We start from the raw sequence: 22,154 nt of genomic DNA, 5'->3' as shown, positions 1-22,154 counted from the left end.
TCGTTTGTAGAATAATTCACTTTTCACGGATTACAGTATAAAAGACATACATGTGATATCTACAGCTTTGGGTTGCATCCTATGCGTGTTGTGTTTGCGGGCTGGAAAATAGTCTGTGAATGCTAATTTCGCATGCATGCAGTGATACATCATATGCTCTTTAAAGCAAACCTTTACATATGTATGCCAGAGAAACTGGTTTGTTCTTCACACTCCCTCAAGGATTGCAAGTAGCATTTTCAGTTCTCTTAATGGACTCCAGTACGTCCTTTTTCCTTGCGGTAGCGAGTTGCCAAGTGCACATTATCCTGGAGAAGTTGGTGCAGTCAGTGGGTGACCTAAGGTGGAGATAGTTATATATGTTTGCGCTCAAAGTAATACCAATGAGGTGACTACATATGCATATTTCATTGTATATGAAAATAGTGAGAACAGAATTACGCTATGAACAGAATAATGGAAGAGTACCAGGCTTGATGACGAACCATGAAGATAGTATAGGGTAGAGGTTGCAGTATTAAAGAAGATATGTTCGCGTGATCCTAGCGGTAAGCAGGGTGTTTGTTATTTGCTGTTGACATTAGAGGGTAATCCGTCCTTTATCAGAGAATAAACTGACTCTAACAAATTCCATATAACAAAGATAAATGATAAGGTTGATGCTGTTTACGTATTTATCAGTGTGAGGAGGTGAACGATTTAGAAATACTGTCGTTGATATGCTTGCATCATTGGCCAGTTGGTGTCCTAGCAAGAGATAAGATATCCCTTTTAGAGTAGTAGTTGGCCATAGAATCAGTCTTTTATGCTATTCATAAGAGATAAGGGCTTAGTTTAACTAGTACTGCCATTATGCTCGGAATTTAATTAGTATGATAAAGATTTATTTGCCTCGGGTACAGTAAAGTGATAGTCCATTCCTCCAGTGTGTGACTGTTGCTGAGGAATGTCCACTTAACTTCATATTGTCTTCACTGTACTGTCTGTACTATGGGTAGGTTGCTTTCAGTCCGAAACTAATTTTCGAAAATGATTCTTGGATTGCTCAAGCAACGGTCAATCGTAGGAGATAAAAGTTCCGAATAATTTCCTGTCATTTAGTTTCTTGATCGAAGATTAGATTTGTGCGAACAAATGGTCTCAGCGGTTAAAGTGATTGCAAAGAGTAGATTTAAGAGGGGTTAGTCATATTTGTTAGAGTAATGCTGGTCGAGGAAGGATTGGGTCGGAAGGGTAGTGTTTGCTGGCCGCGCATTCTATTTTAACATGAGAATCTAATGAGAGGAGTAAGTAGAGGGAGTACAGTTGTAGTAGGTGACTTTAGTCTGCTTGTAGTAAAGTGAGAAACTTTGTTGAAGAAGCTGTAAAAGTAAGAGATGCATGTAAGTGATGCTTTGGATTTAGTCAGTGGAGCCAGGCGGTAAGTTACGACGACTTACAGAAGACGTAAAGTTGCTAAAGGAGCTAGTGCTGGGTGCCTGGGCGTACATGGCAAATGGAATTTGTTGCTAAGTTTCTTTTATAGACAAAAACAAAATTTTGCAAATTCGTTTAACAACAAACGGTTAGGGGAAAGCAAAAAATCTTGATATATTGTTAGAGAATTCCTTAGATTTTCTAGGCAGTTTAGACGGGAGAGCAAGATAAAAATAAATGAGTTAGATAGAATGATGACTGCAAGAGTAAGCGGGTGATTTGTAAACTGATGTAGCCAATCAGGCCAGGCCGTCTCACCAAAATCCTGCTAGCCTTGGCATAAGCTTAACAGCTATCAAGATGCAGCATTTGGTTATGTTGGCCCTTCAAAGTTTGTCTTCAGTGAGCGACACAATTAAGGTACAGGCACGGGTGATTTTTTTTTTTTTTATATACCCTGACAATGATGTTACCAGCCTGGCCATGGGAGTATTGTCAGACTTCATGATGATGTCAGATGCCTGACAGTGGGAGTGTTGCTGGAGGTCATGATGATGTCACCAGCCCGGGAGTCAGCGTTGCCGGACTTGGAATGAAGCAGAAAGACCCATGGTAGGTCGTAGAGGCTATTTATGATGCGGTATGTAGCTGTATGTATCCTCCAGGATGTGCAGTGACCTGACGTAATGCGATGACCTGACTAGTAATTCATGATGACCTTGCCTAACCTTACGTGAGCTTCTTTGAGGCCATGGCCTGGTAGTCCCCCAGCCTATCCACTACCAGGCTTGTCAGGTCAGGGCATCTCTTTAGGAATCTTCGGTGTAATAAGATGCCCTGGGTGAGGTACATTGAGGGCATTTGTCCAGTGAGTTGAAGAGGGCACCATGTCATTGCTTTCAGTCGTTCCCAGTAGAGCTGACGTTTGTTAATGAGTGCGGTTGTGAAGGAACTTGTCACCTTTTTAAAACATCCAGTCACGTCGGCCGCGCAGGATGACTGTGAATAACTCTATGTTAATGATTGGCAACTTTTAGGTAAGAAGGATAAGTAACAGTCATTGAGTGGCAACTATTCGGCATAAGAAGGATAAATGACAGTCATTGAGGAATTGCGTAGTCAGAGACGAAATGTTCGATTGTAAATAGGTCGTTATCGAATTGTCAACGATGTTCGCTTGCGAATTATTTGATGGGAAATGGTGGTCCTCGTTCATCGCATTGTCGACAGAGGCAGATTTTCTAAACTAATAACATCATAAGTGCGGCCATCGGACTGCACAGATGGAATGTAAAATTACTGGTTACTGATCGCCGTATGTTGTAAAACAAGTAAATTGGCTGATTTTACCATCGGGTTGGGAAATTGGGCTGGAAGAATTGGTATTATCTCTATTCCATTACCCCTCTTGTGTTTCTGTATTTTGATCAGTCACGGTTGCATCAATTTCGAGGCATGAGATTTTGCTGTTGTGGGCAGGTGACTTTAGTCTCGTATTTGTGTGGAGGGGGGGTAATGGTGATTTTTTTTTTTTTTTTAAAGGACTGGCACTATAATGTCCGTTGATTGTGGTCTTGTATGAAATGAAGTGGAAGGAATGTCGTCTCCATTATAAAGTGGAAGGAATGTCGTCTCCATTATTCTAGGAGTTCCCGTTTGACAATTTGGGGATTGTTGATGTTCTGATGTTGACAGATTCTGTAGGAGGCTTTAAGCCGTTAAAAAAAATTTCGATAGCAACGCTACAGAACCGTCTGATTAACATATTTCATAGTATTGCATACAGTTTTTGGTCTGTCGATGAGAGTGAACTCGTTGAGCACAGCGGAACGACCCTTGGGTATAAAGAGCCTGACCTTTGACCTGAGGGTTAGGTGTAAAACCAGGATATGAAAGCTAAGGGTCGTAACGATGCGTTCAAAGAGCTTTACAATTACGCATTGGTAGTCGGAACGAATGAGTCTAAATGGTGTTTTCTCGATTCCATTTTTATTTGTGGGTGTATCAATTTTTCCTTTAAACAAAAAAAATTGCACTTATCGAGATAGATAATTTCTAATGAGCGAAATGATGTTTTGAATCGACGCCAACTTGCTGTAGACAGTTTAGGGATGAAATAAGCCAGTCGACCTTGTTCGACACCCTCGACCTTTGCCTGAGATGGTGCCAGGCAGGGCCAGCCCTTCCTATACGATGGTCTGTGTACTCAGAGTGAATAGCCTCGACCGCTAATGGAACGCCCTTTGGCCCGACCGTTTTATTGCAGCCTTCAGAAAGCAGGAAATCCTGTTCCAGACTCCCTAGATTTTCAAATTGTTATAGGGTATAATCCGCCCGCACCCCCTTAGAACTAGCAGTTTAGAATGGAATGTCAATGGTAAGATACTAAGCTTGTTTCCCTATGAGGCTAGGGGCCGGCCCTGGCACCAGGGAAAATTAAACTCGGGGACATAATGTTTCAGCCGCTGCCGGTGTCGACTAGTTGGCAAAATGCCTATTACGTCATGATTTTGTCATTGATGTAACAACAACCCCGCACCAGACCACACCCTTAGTACTGGGAAGTTCTTGCGGACTCCCCACCAATGTACTGGTGTCTCCGCTTCCTCGGTCGGCAGTCCTTACGGCCCTTCCGGAGTATGGAGGCCATCTTCCTCAAGGTTATCCAGAGGAACATAATAATAATAATGATAATAATAATAATAATAATAATAATAATAATAATAATGGCTGTACTGACTTTTGAAGTATGTGAGAATTGGAATTTAATTAGTAGTCAGTGTGGTTTAACAGAGTCTGGATGAAGGACGAATTTGAATTTAACTAGAAGTAAATGTTGTCAAGAGTGTCGGTATATGAAAAGCCTGGTGAGGTATACGAGGAAGAGAGAACAGGGGAGGGAGGGTGGCGGTGTGGCTGTTCTGCTACTATTTACGTAACGGGGATCGCTCAAAGCTAACCCCTGCTGAGGTAACGGCCGCAAGAGCTGTTGGTACGACCTCAAACTAACCTGACCACTCTGTTTAAGTAGCCCTCCTGGTACAGTTATCGAGATTAGCTTGTTAGTTTTTTTTTCATTGATATATGAATTGATATATGAGAGAAGTGGGAAACCCATACATGGCCCAGAATCTATTCGGAACAGTTGGTAGGTCTGGCGGTGCAAGCGGTCGTTTGGCTGTAAGTTGTATTATGTACATATAAGACGTCACTTCCTTTATAGATTAATAAAGGCAAAGCATTTAACGGTTTAGTTGAGGCGTCACCAACAAGCGCCCACTTGTACCTTAGGTTTAAGCATATTGACACCGCCTCTCGCGGTGTGACCTGAACTCGAAACGGGCGACGTGGATGAGCCTTTGTTGTCGTCTGCTGTAGAATGTTTAGCAGGTGTTTGAGATGGCACTGTGTGCACTGCTTCAAATGCCTTTGCCCATGACTGACAGGCAGCTTCAAGAGGAGTGGCGGGGTGTGTCCTCATTTTTTGCCCGGGTCGTTGCGGTCACGGTGGAGATAACCAGAATGGCATTTAACACAAGCTGACACAGTTACCTGACTATACCGCTTACTTAACCGCTCTATACCAGTGGAGTCACTGAAGTAGTCCCAAGGGCATTATATATATATATATATATATATATATATATATATTTTTTTTCTTTCTTTCAAACTGTTCGCCATTTCCCGCATTAGCGAGGTAGCGTTAAGAACAGAGGACTGGGCCTTTGAGGGAATACCCTCACCTGGCCCAATTCTCTGTTCCTTCTTTTGGAAAAAAAAAAAAAAAAAAAAAAAAAAATGAGAGGGGAGGATTTCCAGCCCCCCGCTCCCTCCCCTTTTAGTCGCCTTTTACGACACGCAGGGAATACGTGGGAAGTATTCTTTGTCCCCTATCCCTGGGGATAGGGGAGAAAGAATACTTCCCACGTATTCCCTGCGTGTCGTAGAAGGCGACTAAAAGGGAAGGGAGCGGGGTGCTGGAAATCCTCCCCTCTCGTTTTTTTTTTTTTTTAATTTTCCAAAAGAAGGAACAGAGAAGGGGGCTAGGTGATGATATTCCCCCAAAGGCCCAGTCCTCTGTTCTTAACGCTACCTCGCTATCGCGGGAAATAGCGAATAGTATCGAAATATATATATATATATATATATATATATATATATATATATATATATATATATATATATATATATATGGCTTCTAGCCTGGCGGCCCAGTCCCCACCAGCCAAAATTGATCTTTAGCTTTTGAGAGGTGCGAAAACTCTCCTCTTCTGTCAGCAGTTTTTATGTGTATAAGATAATGTTTAGGTTTTTTTGTTATACATGACAGCTATTGAGGGGATGTGCTAACATAGGGCCGTTTCGTCTGTTTTTGGAGCTGCCTTGCTGAAGCGAAAAATGGCGAACATGTATACGAAAAATATAAGGAAAAGTTATTAGTTTTTCGTAGTGGGATTTCTGAAAAAATGAACAGTAGAAGGTTCTGATTAACTGCCCCTCCGTAATATGTGATCAGTATAGAGTTTTGCTTGTAACACAAGACTCAGGCATCATTTTAGTTTTGATGGTTGACGCACACATGTACACGCACTTTTATTTCTGCTCATGCGCCAGTAAGAGAGGAGAGAGATGGCCTAGACATTTCCTGCCTTACCTTTAAGAAGGACCAACCTCCCTTACCGAAGAGTCGGACACTTTGTGTCTGGAAAATAGTGAAGCTGCGATACCACCCAATCACATTGTAGGAAATCCGTGACGACGCGAGCGAATCCATGACGTTAGACCAACAGGATGGTCACGACATTGACATTTCTGGTTTGTTTTACTCTTTTAGAGACTGCGGCAACCACATGGTTGTGACTGGTGGTCGGTAGGCGTGCGTGGAAAAACTAAAGATAAGGAGGGAGATTGCAGATGGTGGGGTAGGAGCCAGTACCCCTCACCAAACCCCGTCAGCACTGGGCTGGCCTAACAGGCTGTGTTGCGAGTCAAAAGTGCAAGCGAAAAAAAAAAAAAAGAAAAAACAAGTTTTGGTCAAATCCGGTTTGCTTATACAGCCTCGAACACACACGATTAGTGAAAGTTGTTGCTGTGCAGTTGCTTTGTCATGTGTTGCGGGAGTGCCTGGATTTTGCTTTTTAACCCTCCTTTTTCCCCCCTCCCTCCCCCTTCCCTTCACGAAACGTTTACAGACGCAAGTAATTTTGTCTTCAGGGCGTTCTCAAGGATCCATGAGTCCTCAGGTCATTAGGGCGTTCCCAAGGATCCATAAGTCCTCAGGTCATTAGGGCGTTCCCAAGGATCCATGAGTCCTCAGGTCATTAGGGCGTTCCCAAGGATCCATCAGTCCTCAGGTCATTAAGGGCGTTCCCAAGGGCCTGTCCAGCCGCTGTACCCAGGTCGGTACAATATATATATATATATATATATATATATATATATATATATATATATATATATACTGTGATCAAGGTATCCCCACTGGCCACTGTACCCAGCTGATCCTATATTCTTATCATACGCCTGGCATCGTCCTATAGAGGTTAATTGCCTTTGTTCTGTTAGGGATAAGTATAGTACACACTGCCCTCGTCACACGTCTTACCCGGATGTTTCAGAATGCACTCGCTGTTGTTTGATGCATCTTGTGGTGTCGATGGTGGGGGGAGGAAGGGAAGGCTTCAGGGTTCCTGATGCCACGGATTAAGATGAACAACCCACGAGCACGACGGAATGACGGCCGTGGGGTAGGATGCCTTTTTCCTCTGACTTGGCAAAGGCAGAATCGCTTGTTCATCTTCACTGGACCACCAACTGGCGGTGTGGGGCATCAGGTCATATATATATCCCGCTTCCCTGATGTCAGGAATAACGCAGACGCCGGCAGTGGCTTCAGGTGGTGGCGGTGTGCGGGGAGATACCCTCTTAGTAATGGTTCTCAGGCGAGGTGGGGCAAAATGGTTTGGCAGCGTCCCTTCTGCCTGCCCAGTCCTCACGGGTGTGGCTCGTATCCAGCAACAAATGGCGGTGTCACCCACCGCTGCTAAAGCTTCCTAGCATTGTTGTCCCGGGGTGAATACCATACGTCGTTGCCGTGAATTTTGTGGTGAATGTACTGCGTAGTTTGTCAGGAAATACTGTTGGGAGAGTAATTGTCCAGCTGAGTATAGTATTTCCTGTCCAACACTCGCCCACTTTCTCTCCTCGACTACTGTCTGTGCTTAACGCGTAAAAGTTTACACTCGTGTTGTTCCGTCTCATAACCTCGTTTATGAACGAAGTCTAAACCTTCGGTACACTGGTTTAATTATACAGTACCAGGACCCCTTTCATGAAGGAACTGCAAACCTTGGACTTTTTATCTAGGGGCCCCTGCAGGTTTAAGAATGCGCTATGCACAGTAGCAGGGTCAGGACTGACTCCTTTAAAGCGAAAAGTTCTTTGACGAGACGGTTGCACTCCGTTACGTCAACTGACGATAACTCGCTGGTGCCAAAGTTGACTCTTTTGCCATGTAACCTCATTCAGGCAGAGTCCGAGAATACCTTTCATTATATACACACGTATATACACAGCTTCGCTGTAGCTCCTTTGCCACGAAAAATATTGGATCTTCTATTATTAAATACACAAAGAATTGCAAAATTAATAATAGTGAAGGTCTGTACAAATGGATAGCTTCATTGTACGCAGAATTTTTAAACTTACCTTTCTTGTCCACATAAAAATTTTATGACGCATGTTGCCAGACCCAAACACCACCATCTGGAAACGCTTGTTGACCAGTGCGTCTTAGCTACGTCTCTTCTAATATCAACTGACTGTTCCACGTCTTCTATCTTATTCTTGTATCTCCCCTGATGATGTGAGCATAATCATGTTTTGTTACATCTGCTTCGTTCCTGTGTTTTCAACTTCTCGGACTCCTCAGCACCTTTCCATCGACCTTGAATCATGATGACGTATGCTCGGGGATGGTCAGGCATTCAGGTTTGCTCTGCACGTCGAGGCCAGGGGTTGAGGTCGCTATACCTGAGCGAAGGAAGGTGGAGGATGTTGGTGGATCCACCTCATCATTATCGTGGCTGAGAAGACGTCTCTCAGAACCTTGCTTCCCAGTTTAGCTTCTCTCCTAACGACAAGCAAGGAATTTATCTTTACTTAGTGTTCGTCCGGATGGCGTATGTGTGTGGTTGTTCTTATACTCTCTCTGCCTTGGGGGGAAAGTCTTACAGTCATGTTGCCCGTCTTTTATATATCTTATGCACCATGTTTTTAATCGCATGTATCTGGTGTGAGGGTTGTATTTCTTGTTTCTCTGTTACTTCCTATATTTCATACACTAGGAGAAAAAGAATCCTTCAAAAAAACGTTTTTTTTTTTTTTCAGAAAGTCTGGAAATTTTAATTCCCTGCTTAAAGGGTTAGGTATACTAGGAGAGGTTAGGCTAATAGCTGAGCTCATCTGCCAGTTATACGGCCTTTACTTTCCAGCGAGTATATTTGTTGAAACATTTTAATCCAAATTAATCATTTTGAAATTCGATTTGTGTGTGGTTACATCTGTTGAAGAATATAATTTACTAAAGCCTTTTATTGCTACATTGATTATGTCGTTGTTATATAGATCGTATCGCCACTTTGTGAGAAGTTTCCTGCCATTTTCCTTTTATCGCTATCCGTCACTTCCCCCCCACGCAGACATCCGCTTACATCATTTCCCCTTAGGACAGTCTTCCAGAAAGAACACGAACAAAACCTTATGGACTTGAAGTCAATACAAGGAGAACCGTCTGATCATCAGCACGCAAGGACAACCTTGAATATCTTTACACTAACAGTATCAGAAGACATGTATATTTTGTTGATGCTTGGTGTGCTAGGCTTCATAGGAGTTTCTCACACCCTTTGCAACATTAGGAACTTGAATATTTTAGAATTAGTCAATTCTAAGATAATTGTACTGATTTAAGAGTTTCATCTATAACACTGTTTTATCGAAAAAATATTTGAAGCTTTCTAAGCATTTTGTATACTGTATTTAGCTGGTCATTGTTCTGCCCTCGTAAATAGTTCACATGGGATTTGTTATATAAATCATATATTGTCACTCAGTCAGTTACTCGTACAGTTCGCTTGTGTAACTTAATGACTGAGGTCCAGTCCCAGGTTCTTTGGTGCACATTGTATTCCCTTTTGCGTCACCGCCCACAGGATGGGCAGGAGTGCACAATAATTTCGCAGCTCCTGCGACAAAAACCCTGTGGTTTTATAATGACTCATCTTTTGTTATACAGAAGTTAACATGCCAACGAACAGTATAATGGTCTTGCATGCAGTGCATTCACTACGATGAGTTTAGCTCTATAAGGAGAATAAGTGAGAGAATAATAAAAATGCGGCTTTGTATTGTTTAATGTATTTTCAAACGAGCAATGACACTGTACTTGAAAATAAGGTTATCAGCGGGTGAGAGGGATGGAACCGATTAACCTTACTTATTGATGATAACTTACAACTCTCTCGAATGGAAATGTACATTAGTTAGATGTGAACTAAATATACACTGATATGAGCAGTAGAATAAATAGCAGTAAAGCGAGATGTTCATTATCGATTGTGACAAATAGTTTCCCCGTGAGTTGCGAGAGGCTATTGGTTTGACAGTTTAGCCTACTGAAATGACCAGTTCGAAAAATAGTAGATAGTTAACAGAGACTGGCAGCGAACTTATTAGTGGCATGTGTATTTCTAAAACTGTTAGATTCGTTACAAACTTAGGTCAAGATTTCAATGAATTTGACTAATAATTCGATGTTGACAGTATATGCAAGTTAAAGGATGAGAGAATTCAGGTTAATGGTGATACATACGTCCGAATGTATATCCTTGTGTGGTCGGTCTCCTCACAAAAGTGAAGGGAAGCAGCAGCCAGACGCATTTTGTAAGGGCAGGACTTAGGAGCTGGAACACATGAAGACAGCTTACGAAAGCAGTAGCAAAGCAATGCATGTAGAATTGAGACTTGGGAGCTTCGTGTTGACAGATGGGAAGGGAAGGTTGGAGAGGTGATGACAGGAGAGTTAATGCTGTAGAAGGCCGTTGATTCGACTCTGGCTAAGAAATAATACATGTAGAATTGAGACTGGGAAGCTTTGTGTTGGCATATGGGAAGGGAAGGTTGGAGAGGTGATGGCGGGAGAGTTGATGCTGTAGAAGGCTGTTGACCCCACTCTGGCTAAGACAGAGGTGGAAGAACAGCTGTCCAAAGTATGCAAGCTGGAGTAGATGAGACCCTTGTAAGTATGGAATGGCTGATGCAAGAAAAATAAGGAAGGTACCTTTGCAACACCCGTCTCTTGGGAAGCAGATTTTGCAATGTACCTTGTGTGGCTTTTCCAGGATAGACTGGTGAGACATGGTTAAAACCCAACATTTTCGTTATTGCAGGTTGAATTGCATTATTTTTAAATCTGATAGGTGGAAACTAACATATGGGTATGGGATGCAATGAAAATTTTGAATTTCAACTTGATACTGCTCTCCCATGCCACCAAGCGGCGGGGATCTGAATTAGAGAGAGAGAGAGAGAGAGAGAGAGAGAGAGAGAGAGAGAGAGAGAGAGAGAGAGAGAGAGATTCAGTGCGAGAAAAAGAACTATCGGAGGGAGGTGGGGAGAATGAATTGAAATTAGTAGAGGGAATTATCTTTTTAGGTAGACAGTAGGGTTATAGGTTTAATAAATATCACTTATAGTGAGAAGAAAGAAGTTAGGCACCAGGACAGAACCTTGAGGGGTGGCGCTGTTTAATGGGTTAATAGGGAGGTGTCTGTCACTTCAGTGACTACCATGATGGAACTCCTCGAAATAAGTCGATGTCTTCCCGTTTTAGGTCTCATTATTGTAGCACTCAGTCGCATTGGGATATGACCATATTCTTGCATCGATTTCATCTCTTGATTGTCCTATTCACTCTCCTGCGAACGCTATAACAGTAGAGACATATCCATTGGACTGTTTTACATAATTTTGGTTTATGTGAAAACGGAAATTACTGTTGCGGGTATTGAGGCTTTAATATCTCTGGCTTTTTTTTATAATCCATACGGGCTAGAGTCCAGTTATATAGATCATTTAATTCGGCTGATATTTCTGCAGGATAGTTGTAAATTGTATTATTTTATACGGAGCAAATTTGATTCCTTTATTTTTGTCTCAAAACGTGTTTCCTGTCTTAAGCAAAGAATATTTCCATAAAAAACGTTTAATAAGCGGTATGGCATCATAGATTGTGATTTTTATATAGAGTCCATTTTGCTAAGTGTGCATTATGGATAAATTACTTTTCATCTCAATTATCTGAAAATGACTTGAGAAAAGCAATCGCATTCGTGGTCGGTGCGCTCTAGTCCGTGACACCCTTCAGAGCCTTCCGGCAGCTCCTGCGGCCAGACGTACGATGAAGGTTAGCGCTATCACTGAAAGGAACTGTGATTCATTAGAACTGTATTATTCAGAGGAGTAAATGCCTGTATAACATGGATGTTCTTTATATATGAGATATGTTGTGTTTTGATATACCATGATGCGGTTAGATGCCTCTTATTTTTTCCAAATGTGTCCTGACTTACCTCAAATCCCTTCACTCTGCCATATATATTGTATCACGTACCTCATTCTAGTTAGGGATATTGGCAGTGAGAGTGTGGATGTACATAGATTTTGAACACTTGGTGTTCAAGAGTATTTTATTGTTGGTGAAAATATAACGATGGCGACCTTAATGACCCTGGTAGTTAAGCCTAAAGGCCCATGTATCAGTACTGTCTCATCCAGTGGGTCTTAACTCGTTGAATGTTTTGTATAGCAGACACCACTTTTGAATATACTCAATCTTATTTCGTATTTCCATTTCCAGCATCACTGCTCACTCTTTAGCTTAGGGTCCTTGGGCGGACCAAAACTCCCTGTTGTAGGCGAGGGGTGGCGATACAAGGGAGGATGAAATCTCCCGATATTTTACACTCCTTTTCAAGGAACTGAATTCACTATACTCATTACGCTTGTTTTCACCTCCCGTTAGTTATGTGGCCTTCAGGTAAACTCTCTAGGGGACACTTATCCATATGAAACTTTTACAGGCAAAACCCTATAAAGTGACATGAAACAACCAAATGATGAAGGCAAGTCCAACTGGTGCTCAGATGGTCTCGGGTGGAAGGACCGTCAAGTCAACACAACGCAGGTGTTCGAATGGAGAATTTTTACGAATTCACGTTGATCACGTTTTCACAAGTGTGTCAATCTTATATTTTAATGTAAGACATACAAATGTATACGCACACGTTAATGAATATTCATGTGTTTCACAAATTCGATTGAAACTGGTTCGTTAAAGCACGGTTAGTGATAGTGCACCGTTAACTAAAAACTTGTTTGTAGATGGTCATTTGCAATATGTTCATTTCAGATCTTTATCTCTGTTGTAGTGGCACTAACTTGAATGTACTGTAGAATGTTACATATCAAAGGGGAAGTTTCATATGCCACTTCGCCATAAGAATGCAAGGAAGATAGTGTTCAACGCAGGCCTGTTATTTTGGTGCAAGTAGGTTAGGCCACAAACTGGAAAGAAATTACTAAAAGTACCAACAGTAAGTATTTACGTACTTGATGTAGTGTATTGTTGTGGTTGGATCGTATATATATATATATATATATATATATATATATATATATATATATATATATATATATATATATATATATATTTTTTTTTTGAATTGGAACGATGTGGTATACCGGAGTTGACGTGCTGACAGTGGACTTAACCAGGGCATGTGAAACGTCTGAGGTAAACCATGGAAAGGTCTGTGGGGCCTACCTGGATGTGTGCATGGATCTGTAGTTTCGATGCATTACACATGACAGCTAGAGAATGAGTGTGAATGAATGTGACCTTTTTTTGTCCGTTTTCTTAGTCCTGCCTCGCTGAATCTGGGGGTAGTGATGCTGCTTCCTGTGGGGCGGGGTAGCGCCAGAATGGATGAAGGCAAGCATGATTATGTACATGTGTATATACGTATATGTCCGTGTATGTATATATTGATATGTATATGTATGGGGGTTACCTCGCTGACTTGGGAAACGGCGATCAAGTCTACTACTACTACTACTACTACTACTACTAATAATAATAATAATAATAATAATAATAATGATAATTATAATTTCTTGCGTTACCGAGATAGTCGTGTATCATTCACCAAAACTAGAGCCTTCTATCCACAACTAGGCCCCACAGACTTTTCTGTGGTTTGCCCCGACCGCTAGTTTAGCACAATAACAGCACGTCGTTCCCTGTATACTACATCTCTCCAATTCACTTCATGCCAGGCACGCTTCACACCCTCGTGCATATTCAGGCACTAATGCATTGATATAATACTTGAACGGACAGTAAAAGAGAACAATTGATAGTCACAAAATCCAATTACCAAGTTTTTTGTTTGTTAGTCTATGTATAATACTGTACCATCCCGATAGCTTTCATATGAAAGTTTTCAGTTCCTGGTCAACTATTTTCATTAATGATTGTTTTATGGTTCCAGGGGGGTGCATCTTTGGTAGACAATGCACCTGTGGCGAGTGGTACGGGCGGTGCGGCTTCACTGGCTAATCCTGCTCTTCATCTGTGCCTTCGCTGCTGTTAACCTTCTCCTCTTCTTAATCGAACAAAGAAGTTCTCTGCAGTATCATGTCGATCAGGGGAGCCTTAATGCTGGACACTTCGTGAATACTGATGAAGATCCATCTACACAAAAGTTGGTAATGGATGAACATCCTAAAGTAGTGTTTCCTCGTTTTTTTACTCTGGGTGAGCAACTGACACCGCCTGCTCCAGTTGTCAAGAAAGAACTTAGTTTCGGTGTACATGAGGAGGAAAATTCTGCACGTGAAGTTTTAGATGGTGAAGGAAATGAGAAAGAAATTAAAGGTCATGTAGTGGATGCCAATGCTGCAAATGAAGTGAATTCAATTGAACCTGAAACATATGTTGTGAAAAAGAGTGCTATGGCTGCAAAGGGGGATGAGATAGATGAACAAGAGGAGGCAGAAGTTAGTTTTCATCAGCTTCCTCCTCAACAGGAAGACAGTAACTGGGTAGAGAATGACAAACTTCCTTGGGAGAGGCTTCACAACTGGAGAAACCTTAGTGACAGCGAGATACATAGCCTATCTGTGCTGGGAAGAAGGCTTTTTTTGGATGAGAAAATTGGTACAGAGAAAAACAGAACCTTCACGATTTTGATCTGGAAACATGGCCCCTTGATAGAAAGTCGCCTTCTTAGGCAGTATGGACAGGAAAAGAAAGATCCTTTTCAAAAATGTTCAGTGCATAATTGTGAACTGACTTATGAAGATATTGCAGCAAAGACGGCAGATGCCATTGTATTTCATCTTCATCGCACCAAAGGACCTCATTCTTTCCCCAGTCGTACTAAAGTAAACCAGAGATGGATCTGGTTGTCAGATGAGAACCCTCACTACACCTTTATGGTCGCAAAAAACAAGGATATGGCAGATTACAATGGGTTCTTCAACTGGTCAATGACCTATAGGATGGACAGTGATGTTCCAGTTCCATATGGTAGAACTGTTGAAATGGCTCCGGAGGAAGCTTCATCCTTTCAATATATTGATTACTTTAAACTTAAACCAAAAATAGTAGCAGTATTGGGATCAAATTGTGGAGGACAAAATAAAAGGTGGAAATATATTGGGGAGCTGAAGAAGTACATACAAGTTGATACATATGGAGGTTGTGGTACATTAAAGTGCCCAGGACATTTTAAAAAGGACTGCAAAGCTCTAAATGACTACAAATTTTATTTGGCATTTGAAAATGGAGATTGTTCTCAATATATCACTGAAAAGGTAAGGAAATCTGCAGTATAATTACTTAAAACTTATGAAGCAGAATCAAGCTCTGTTCATGAAATAAGAAAGCAATTCAAGATTAGTTATTGTCTTTCAGCTGGCAACCAGAAAAAAATTGTAGATTCATTATTCACATTGAAATTGCACTCTGTAACTTCAGGTTGGTGAGCATCTTGAAGTGAATGGCATCTATCTCAAGCTTTGATTTTCATTGTCAGTGCCATCCACTTTTTGTTAATGTACTAGTATCTCTGCAGTACTTCACTAAAATTTACTTTTCACATTCTGATAGTGCAGTATTATGATGAATTGCATTCATATTATCAACAGCCTAAGACAACACTCAAGAAAATGCAATTGATTTTTGTTTCCCCTTTTCCTCTTTTATTGGTACCTGTGTTGCTGAATTTCATTGCATACTGTCACTTTTATCTCATTTATGAACATGCAACCCCCTTGTTTTAGACTTTCAGGTAGTTTCATCTTTGGCCAGCAACTTAAAAATACTTAAAGTTGTACATCCGTGAAATCTTTATTTTTACTATCAAACTACAGTACAGTATTCTGTTATCATCCTTTGTAGTATAAGGATGAAGGCTGGAGCAGTACCTCATGATTCATGGAAATGCATGGTCATTCATACTTAATCAGGATACTTGTATATTTTCAGTAGTCTTGAGCTTACGGTATGTGTTGTGAGTATTTACTGATCCAATGTCTTTAACCAGAATTAAGAGTATATGTTCTTCCTGTAGGTTTGGTGGAATGCATTAGGTAAAGGGGCTGTTCCTGTGGTAATGGGAGCAAAAGTTCAAGACTATAAGAAGATATTGCCACCTGATTCCTTCATACACATCGATGATTTTCCAACACCTCAGCACCTTGCAAAATATCTAATGTAAGTGAAAAATTTACAAGACATTTATTGTTGATTTAAAGATATTGAACTTGATAGTGTAGAGGTAAGGATAAAACTTCAGTCCAAGTGCATACAGTTGTTGCAGTCCATTTAATTTTTAAATACTGAATGCTGTCGATTACCGGCAGGTACCTGGCCTTCAACTCTGTGGCTTACAATAGATATCATGCATGGCGCTTGAAGTATCGTATCCTGAATGAACATGGATACTTTGCCTCTGAAGTGTTCCACTATTGCCGCATCTGTGAGGCACTCAACTATAATGATCCAACACCCAAAGTATACAAAAACTTGGAAGTTTATTGGAATAAAACAGCTCTGTGTTACCCACCTACTTGGGAAAAAAGGCTCAAATCACTTGAGTAAAATAATCTAAGCCTAGCTTGTGTGATAGTTATACTGTACTGGATTAGTCTCATTCCAAGTCCAGGTTTACAAGATAAATATTTGTTTTGAGTGAAAAGTGCTCAGGATGCCATGTTATACAAGATATTGAAGTTCTTGTAAATATATTGAATATATGAGCTTCATGTGATGCTTTGGTTATATTTGAATTGTATCTCAAATTGAATCATTTGGCCCTTTAGGGAAATTTACACTTCTGGAGGAAGAAAATGTTCGTCTTTCCATGGCATTTGAAGAAAATACATGCAGTACATATTTATTTTACTGTATGTGTAGTGTGTTCTTCCAAACTCAGCTTAATTGGTATGGCAGGGAGTTGGGAGATATGGTTTTGAGAAACTTTTTTTTTTTTTTTTTTTGTCGCTTTCTCCCGCGTTAGAGGTAGCGCAAGGAAACAGACAAAAGAAATGGCCCAACCCGCCCACATACACATGTACATACATACACGTCCACACACGCAAATATACATACCTATACATCTCAATGCACACATATATATACACACACAGACATATACATATATACACATGTACATAATTCATACTGTCTGCCTTTATTTGTTCCCATCGCCACCTCGCCACACATGGAATAACAACCCCCTCCCCCCTCATGTGTGCGAAGTAGCGCTAGGAAAAGACACCAAAGGCCCCATTTGTTCACACTCAGTCTCTAGCTGTCATGTAATAATGCACTGAAACCACAGCTCCCTTTCCACATCCAGGCCCCACACAACTTTCCATGGTTTACCCCAGACGCTTCACATGCCCTGGTTCAATCCATTGACAGCACGTCGACCCCGGTATACCACATCGTTCCAATTCACTCTATTCCTTGCACGCCTTTCACCCTCCTGGATGTTCAGGCCCCGATCAATCAAAATCTTTTTCACTCCATCTTTCCACCTCCAATTTGGTCTCCCACTTCTCCTCGTTCCCTCCACCTCTGACACATATATCCTCTTGGTCAATCTTTCCTCACTCATTCTCTCCATGTGACCAAACCATTTCAAAACACCCTCTTCTGCTCTCTCAACCACACTCTTTTTATTTCCACACATCTCTCTTACCCTTACATTACTTACTCGATCAAACCACCTCACACCACATATTGCCCTCAAACATCTCATTTCCAGCACATCCACCCTCCTGCGCACAACTCTATCCATAGCCCACGCCTCGCAACCATACAACATTGTTGGAACCACTATTCCTTCAAACATACCCATTTTTGCTTTCCGAGATAATGTTCTCGACTTCCAAGCATTCTTCAAGGCTCCCAGAATTTTCGCCCCCTCCCCCACCCTATGATTCACTTCCGCTTCCATGGTTCCATCTGCTGCCAGATCCACTCCCAGATATCTAAAACACTTTACTTCCTCCAGTTTTTCTCCATTCAAACTTACCTCCCAATTGCCTTGACCCTCAACCCTACTGTACCTAATAACCTTGCTCTTATTCACATTTACTCTTAACTTTCTTCTTTCACACACTTTACCAAACTCAGTCACCAGCTTCTGCAGTTTCTTACATGAATCAGCCACCAGCGCTGTATCATCAGCGAACAACAACTGACTCACTTCCCAAGCTCTCTCATCCACAACAGACTGCATACTTGCCCCTCTTTCCAAAACTCTTGCATTCACCTCCCTAACAACCCCATCCATAATTAAACAACCATGGAGAAACCTATATCCTTCCAAACTTGGACCATATATATCCTCCAGAACTGTTATTTTTTGGGTTCTTGTGAAGGATTTATCATGGGTCTTGAGAGAGGAATTATATACCATAATCCATACTACACAAGGTATTCAGAATCTGAATTTTTTATTTTGAATAACTATGGCCATTGGTAAGTCTTAACAATATCCTGGTTTTGGAGGTTTGGCATTACAAATGTCTGGATTTTGGAGGATAAAATGTTCTATCATGAGGAAGATTATTGAAATTCCTTTTGGCCAGTTTTCTGAGAGATTGTTATCCATAGACTAATCTAGTACATTATGTATGTAAAAGCCTTCCTCTTCTCTGAATGTGTAACAGGACAGTTTTAACAACCAGCCACCTACACTTTTGTTGACTTTTACTTTATACCAAACTCTGCCTACTATGGGTTACACCATAAGTAAAAAAATCACCTTTTTTGAGGCTGTATTGTCATCAGTTGAATACCAAGTATGTCATGTAAAGGAACTTCATTTAAAGAAATCCATCGTCTCAGCTTCAATGAATTCTTTTCAAATGTATTTTGGTTATGCCCAACCACAAGAATGTGAACCTTAGCTTGGTTACAATGTATTTTGGGTAGCAAAGGGTAAATCACGTACGTTCAGATTAGGTACCAGTACCAGTGAAGTTTTTGTAAGAGAGACCAGTACACAATTTGTATTATTGTTAAATTTAACAAAATCATATCATGTAAATATGTATATTATTAAACACTATCTATAAAATTCAATATTTGTTAAAATTAAGTAAATTATCAACACCTGAAAACAAATAACTCACAGCTCATTCTACGTAACTAGATTTTCCTGTGGTGAGCACTCTGTGCTTGTCCTGTCTTTTGACAAAAAGGCAGGAGCAATAGATAGTAGTAGGTAGGAACATTTAGGCAGGAGCATTAGGCAGAAGTTTTCAGTAGGGAAATAAAGTAGAAGCAGTCAGTAGAAAAACATGAGGTAGAAGCCTCTGCAAACACTGTGCTAGAGTTGCCTTCTGCTAGTGGCCTGTTAAGGGTCAGGCACTAAAGGCTAATAAGCAGCACTCGAATTTCCTAGTTATGAAGACTGTTACTATGGCCAACCCCTTAAGGGAGTTCCAGTAGGGAACAGGCATCAGATATATAGATATGAAAAAAATTATTTGCTAATTTAGACAAAACCATGGGTAAGAGGGTGAATATATTTTTATTATCTTCACAATTTAGTTTTTTCTTCATTGAAACATGTCAGTCAAAGTTTGCAGAGTAAAAAATATGTGATGTAGGTAAAATTCACAATGGCAGGTCATTCCCTAGGAACTGGGTATCTCTGCCTTTTTGCCATCCCACAACAACTACAGAAACATCTAAAAGAATACCCGATGTGTTTGAAATCAGTCCCAGATGAACCAAGAATAGATTATGTAATGCTGAAGACAGTTGTGAAGAATAGTCTTATTCATTAAGTGAGAAGTGTGGTGAGTGCTTTGCAATAGCCCTGCCATCACAGCAAAATCTCATAAGTAGGTAGGGACACAGGGTTGGGGCATGGAGGTCCAAGATCTGAAAAATTAATTTCTAAAATATGTAAATTCATACACATAAACCTGTCTCATCTGTCAGGATTATATGTTGCTGGCTCCAGTGCCACTGATATCTTTATTACTGTATTCAGTTTTAACTAGTACATATTTGTACATAGCATATTAAAAGTCCCTGTGATTACACCCTGGCCAATATGCCCATATCTTGTAGGAATAGTTTCATCTGGTACAGTGTCAACTTTATCAGTTCTTGACATTAATGCACTTATTCAGTTTTACCAAAGTGTGGGAAGTTAGATATTTATATTTCTCTGCTCATGAAAATAAAATTTCTTATATCATTAATGCTATGTATATACACTGTGATACATTTTCATCCTATTTCTGCTTAATTTAAAATGTTCTCTATACAGCTCGCTATGCCCTTACTTGTACTGGTGTTAATCCACATTTTCTTGTGCTATCTCTCTAGTTGCATAGAAATGTTGACTACTAGTCATAATATTATCTATAAACCTTAAAACATTTTCCAATTGTGGCTGGATGTGTTAAGGTGCTGAAAAACTAAAACATTACGTACATAAAGTCTTTAAATTATTTCACCTTTATTAACTTTTTTTATGCTCACAGGGCATGCTAGGTGAGTATTTTTGAATAGGATATTTATGTTGATTCAAGATGAATGAAGATTGACTGAATTAACTTCAGTATTTAGTACTAGTAAAATACCTAAAAGACAATAATGACTTTAATGTTGGAGAAAGTATGTGATATGTACAATACTATTTTCATGGTAGTTTTCTTCATGGAGTTATGAATAAATTGGTATGAGTTGTACTTATTTATAGATCAAAAGAAAAGGAAGAATTATAAGTGTTATTTTACCAAAGACAACAGAGTTTTAACCATCCCTGCATACTGGAATAAGTAATAAGCATCTAATATCACTGTTATCCATCCCCTTGTTCATAACCATATATATTTTGTTTTTGCATTGGGAACTTTGAAACTTCCTTTATTCTGGATTGCTCAGATTCTGCCTAAAGGTAATGATTAAGAAATACTGTGTGAGGAAGTACCATGAGAGACTGAGTACAGAATGGAAAAAGGTGAGAACAATGGAAGTAAGGGGAGTGGGGGAGGAATGGGATGTATTTAGGGAATCAGTGATGGATTGCGCAGAAGATGCTTGTGGCATGAGAAGCGTGGGAGGTGAAGTGATTAGAAAGGGTAGTGAGTGGTGGGATGAAGAAGTAAGATTATTAGTGAAAGAGAAGAGAGAGGCATTTGGACAAATTTTGCAGGGAAAAAATGCAATTGAGTGGGAGATGTATAAAAGAAAGAGACAGGAGGTCAACAGAAAGGTGCAAGAGGTGAAAAAGAGGGCAAATGAGAGTTGGGGTGAGAGAGTATCATTAAATTTTAGGGAGAATAAAAAGATGTTCTGGAAGGAGATAAATAAAGTGCATAAGACAAGGGAGCAAATGGGAACTTCAGTGAAGGGCGCTAATGGGGAGGTGATAACAAGTAGTGGTGATGTGAGAAGGAGATGGAGTGAGTATTTTGAAGGTTTGTTGAATGTGTTTGATGATAGAGTGGCAGATATAGGGTGTCGTGGTCGAGGTGGTGGGCAAAGTGAGAGGGTTAGGGAAAATGATTTGGTAAACAGAGAAGAGGTAGTAAAAGCTTTGCGGAAAATGAAAGCCGACAAGGCAGCAAGTTTGGATGGTATTGCAGTGGAATTTATTAAAAAAGGGGGTGACTGTCTTGTTGACTGGTTGGTAAGGTTATTTAATGTATGTATGACTCATGGTGAGGTGCCTGAGGATTGGCGGAATGCGTGCATAGTGCCATTGTACAAAGGCAAAGGGGATAAGAGTGAGTGCTCAAATTACAGAGGTATAAGTTTGTTGAGTATTCCTGGTAAATTATATGGGAGGGTATTGATTGAGAGGGTGAAGGCATGTACAGAGCATCAGATTGGGGAAGAGCAGTGTGGTTTCAGAAGTGGTAGAGGATGTGTGGATCAGGTGTTTGCTCTGAAGAATGTATGTGAGAAATACTTAGAAAAGCAAATGGATTTGTATGTAGCATTTATGGATGTGGAGAAGGCATATAATAGAGTTGATAGAGATGCTCTGTGGAAGGTATTAAGAATATATGGTGTGGGAGGCAAGTTGTTAGAAGCAGTGAAAAGTTTTTATCGAGGATGTAAGGCATGTGTACGT

At 40.5% G+C, this 22,154-nt stretch overlaps 1 protein-coding gene across 3 annotated transcripts; it reads left to right on the top strand.

The window, feature by feature from the left end:
* Positions 1 to 305: 305 nt before the first annotated feature.
* LOC139753254 (alpha-(1,3)-fucosyltransferase 7-like) lies at positions 306 to 20,820 on the top strand. Of its 3 annotated transcripts, XM_071669510.1 has the most exons (6): positions 306 to 548; positions 12,558 to 12,734; positions 12,887 to 13,070; positions 14,028 to 15,354; positions 16,113 to 16,255; positions 16,405 to 20,820. In XM_071669510.1, exons 4-6 carry the CDS (start codon positions 14,050 to 14,052, stop codon positions 16,640 to 16,642), a joined length of 1,686 nt encoding a protein of 561 aa, XP_071525611.1. In that variant the 5' UTR covers positions 306 to 548; positions 12,558 to 12,734; positions 12,887 to 13,070; positions 14,028 to 14,049; the 3' UTR covers positions 16,643 to 20,820. The 3 variants fall into 3 exon arrangements, with proteins under 3 accessions (XP_071525611.1, XP_071525610.1, XP_071525608.1); XM_071669509.1 differs by lacking the exon at positions 12,887 to 13,070; XM_071669507.1 differs by lacking the exons at positions 12,558 to 12,734; positions 12,887 to 13,070.
* The last annotated feature ends 1,334 nt before the right edge of the window (positions 20,821 to 22,154 follow it).

Source organism: Panulirus ornatus, chromosome 14 (assembly GCF_036320965.1).
Source record: "Panulirus ornatus isolate Po-2019 chromosome 14, ASM3632096v1, whole genome shotgun sequence".
Lineage (NCBI taxonomy): Eukaryota > Metazoa > Arthropoda > Malacostraca > Decapoda > Palinuridae > Panulirus > Panulirus ornatus.
The sequence above is the reverse complement of the archived record's forward strand: the minus strand, read 5'-3'. Positions and strand labels throughout refer to the sequence as shown.

Coding starts and splice junctions, on each gene's coding strand:
- LOC139753254 (XM_071669507.1), top strand. CDS start 14,050: ATGCACCTGTGGCGAGTGGTACGGGCGGTGCGGCTTCACTGGCTAATC. Junction 15,355..16,112: donor CTCAATATATCACTGAAAAG/GTAAGGAAATCT, acceptor TTCTTCCTGTAG/GTTTGGTGGAATGCATTAGG. Junction 16,256..16,404: donor CACCTTGCAAAATATCTAAT/GTAAGTGAAAAA, acceptor GATTACCGGCAG/GTACCTGGCCTTCAACTCTG.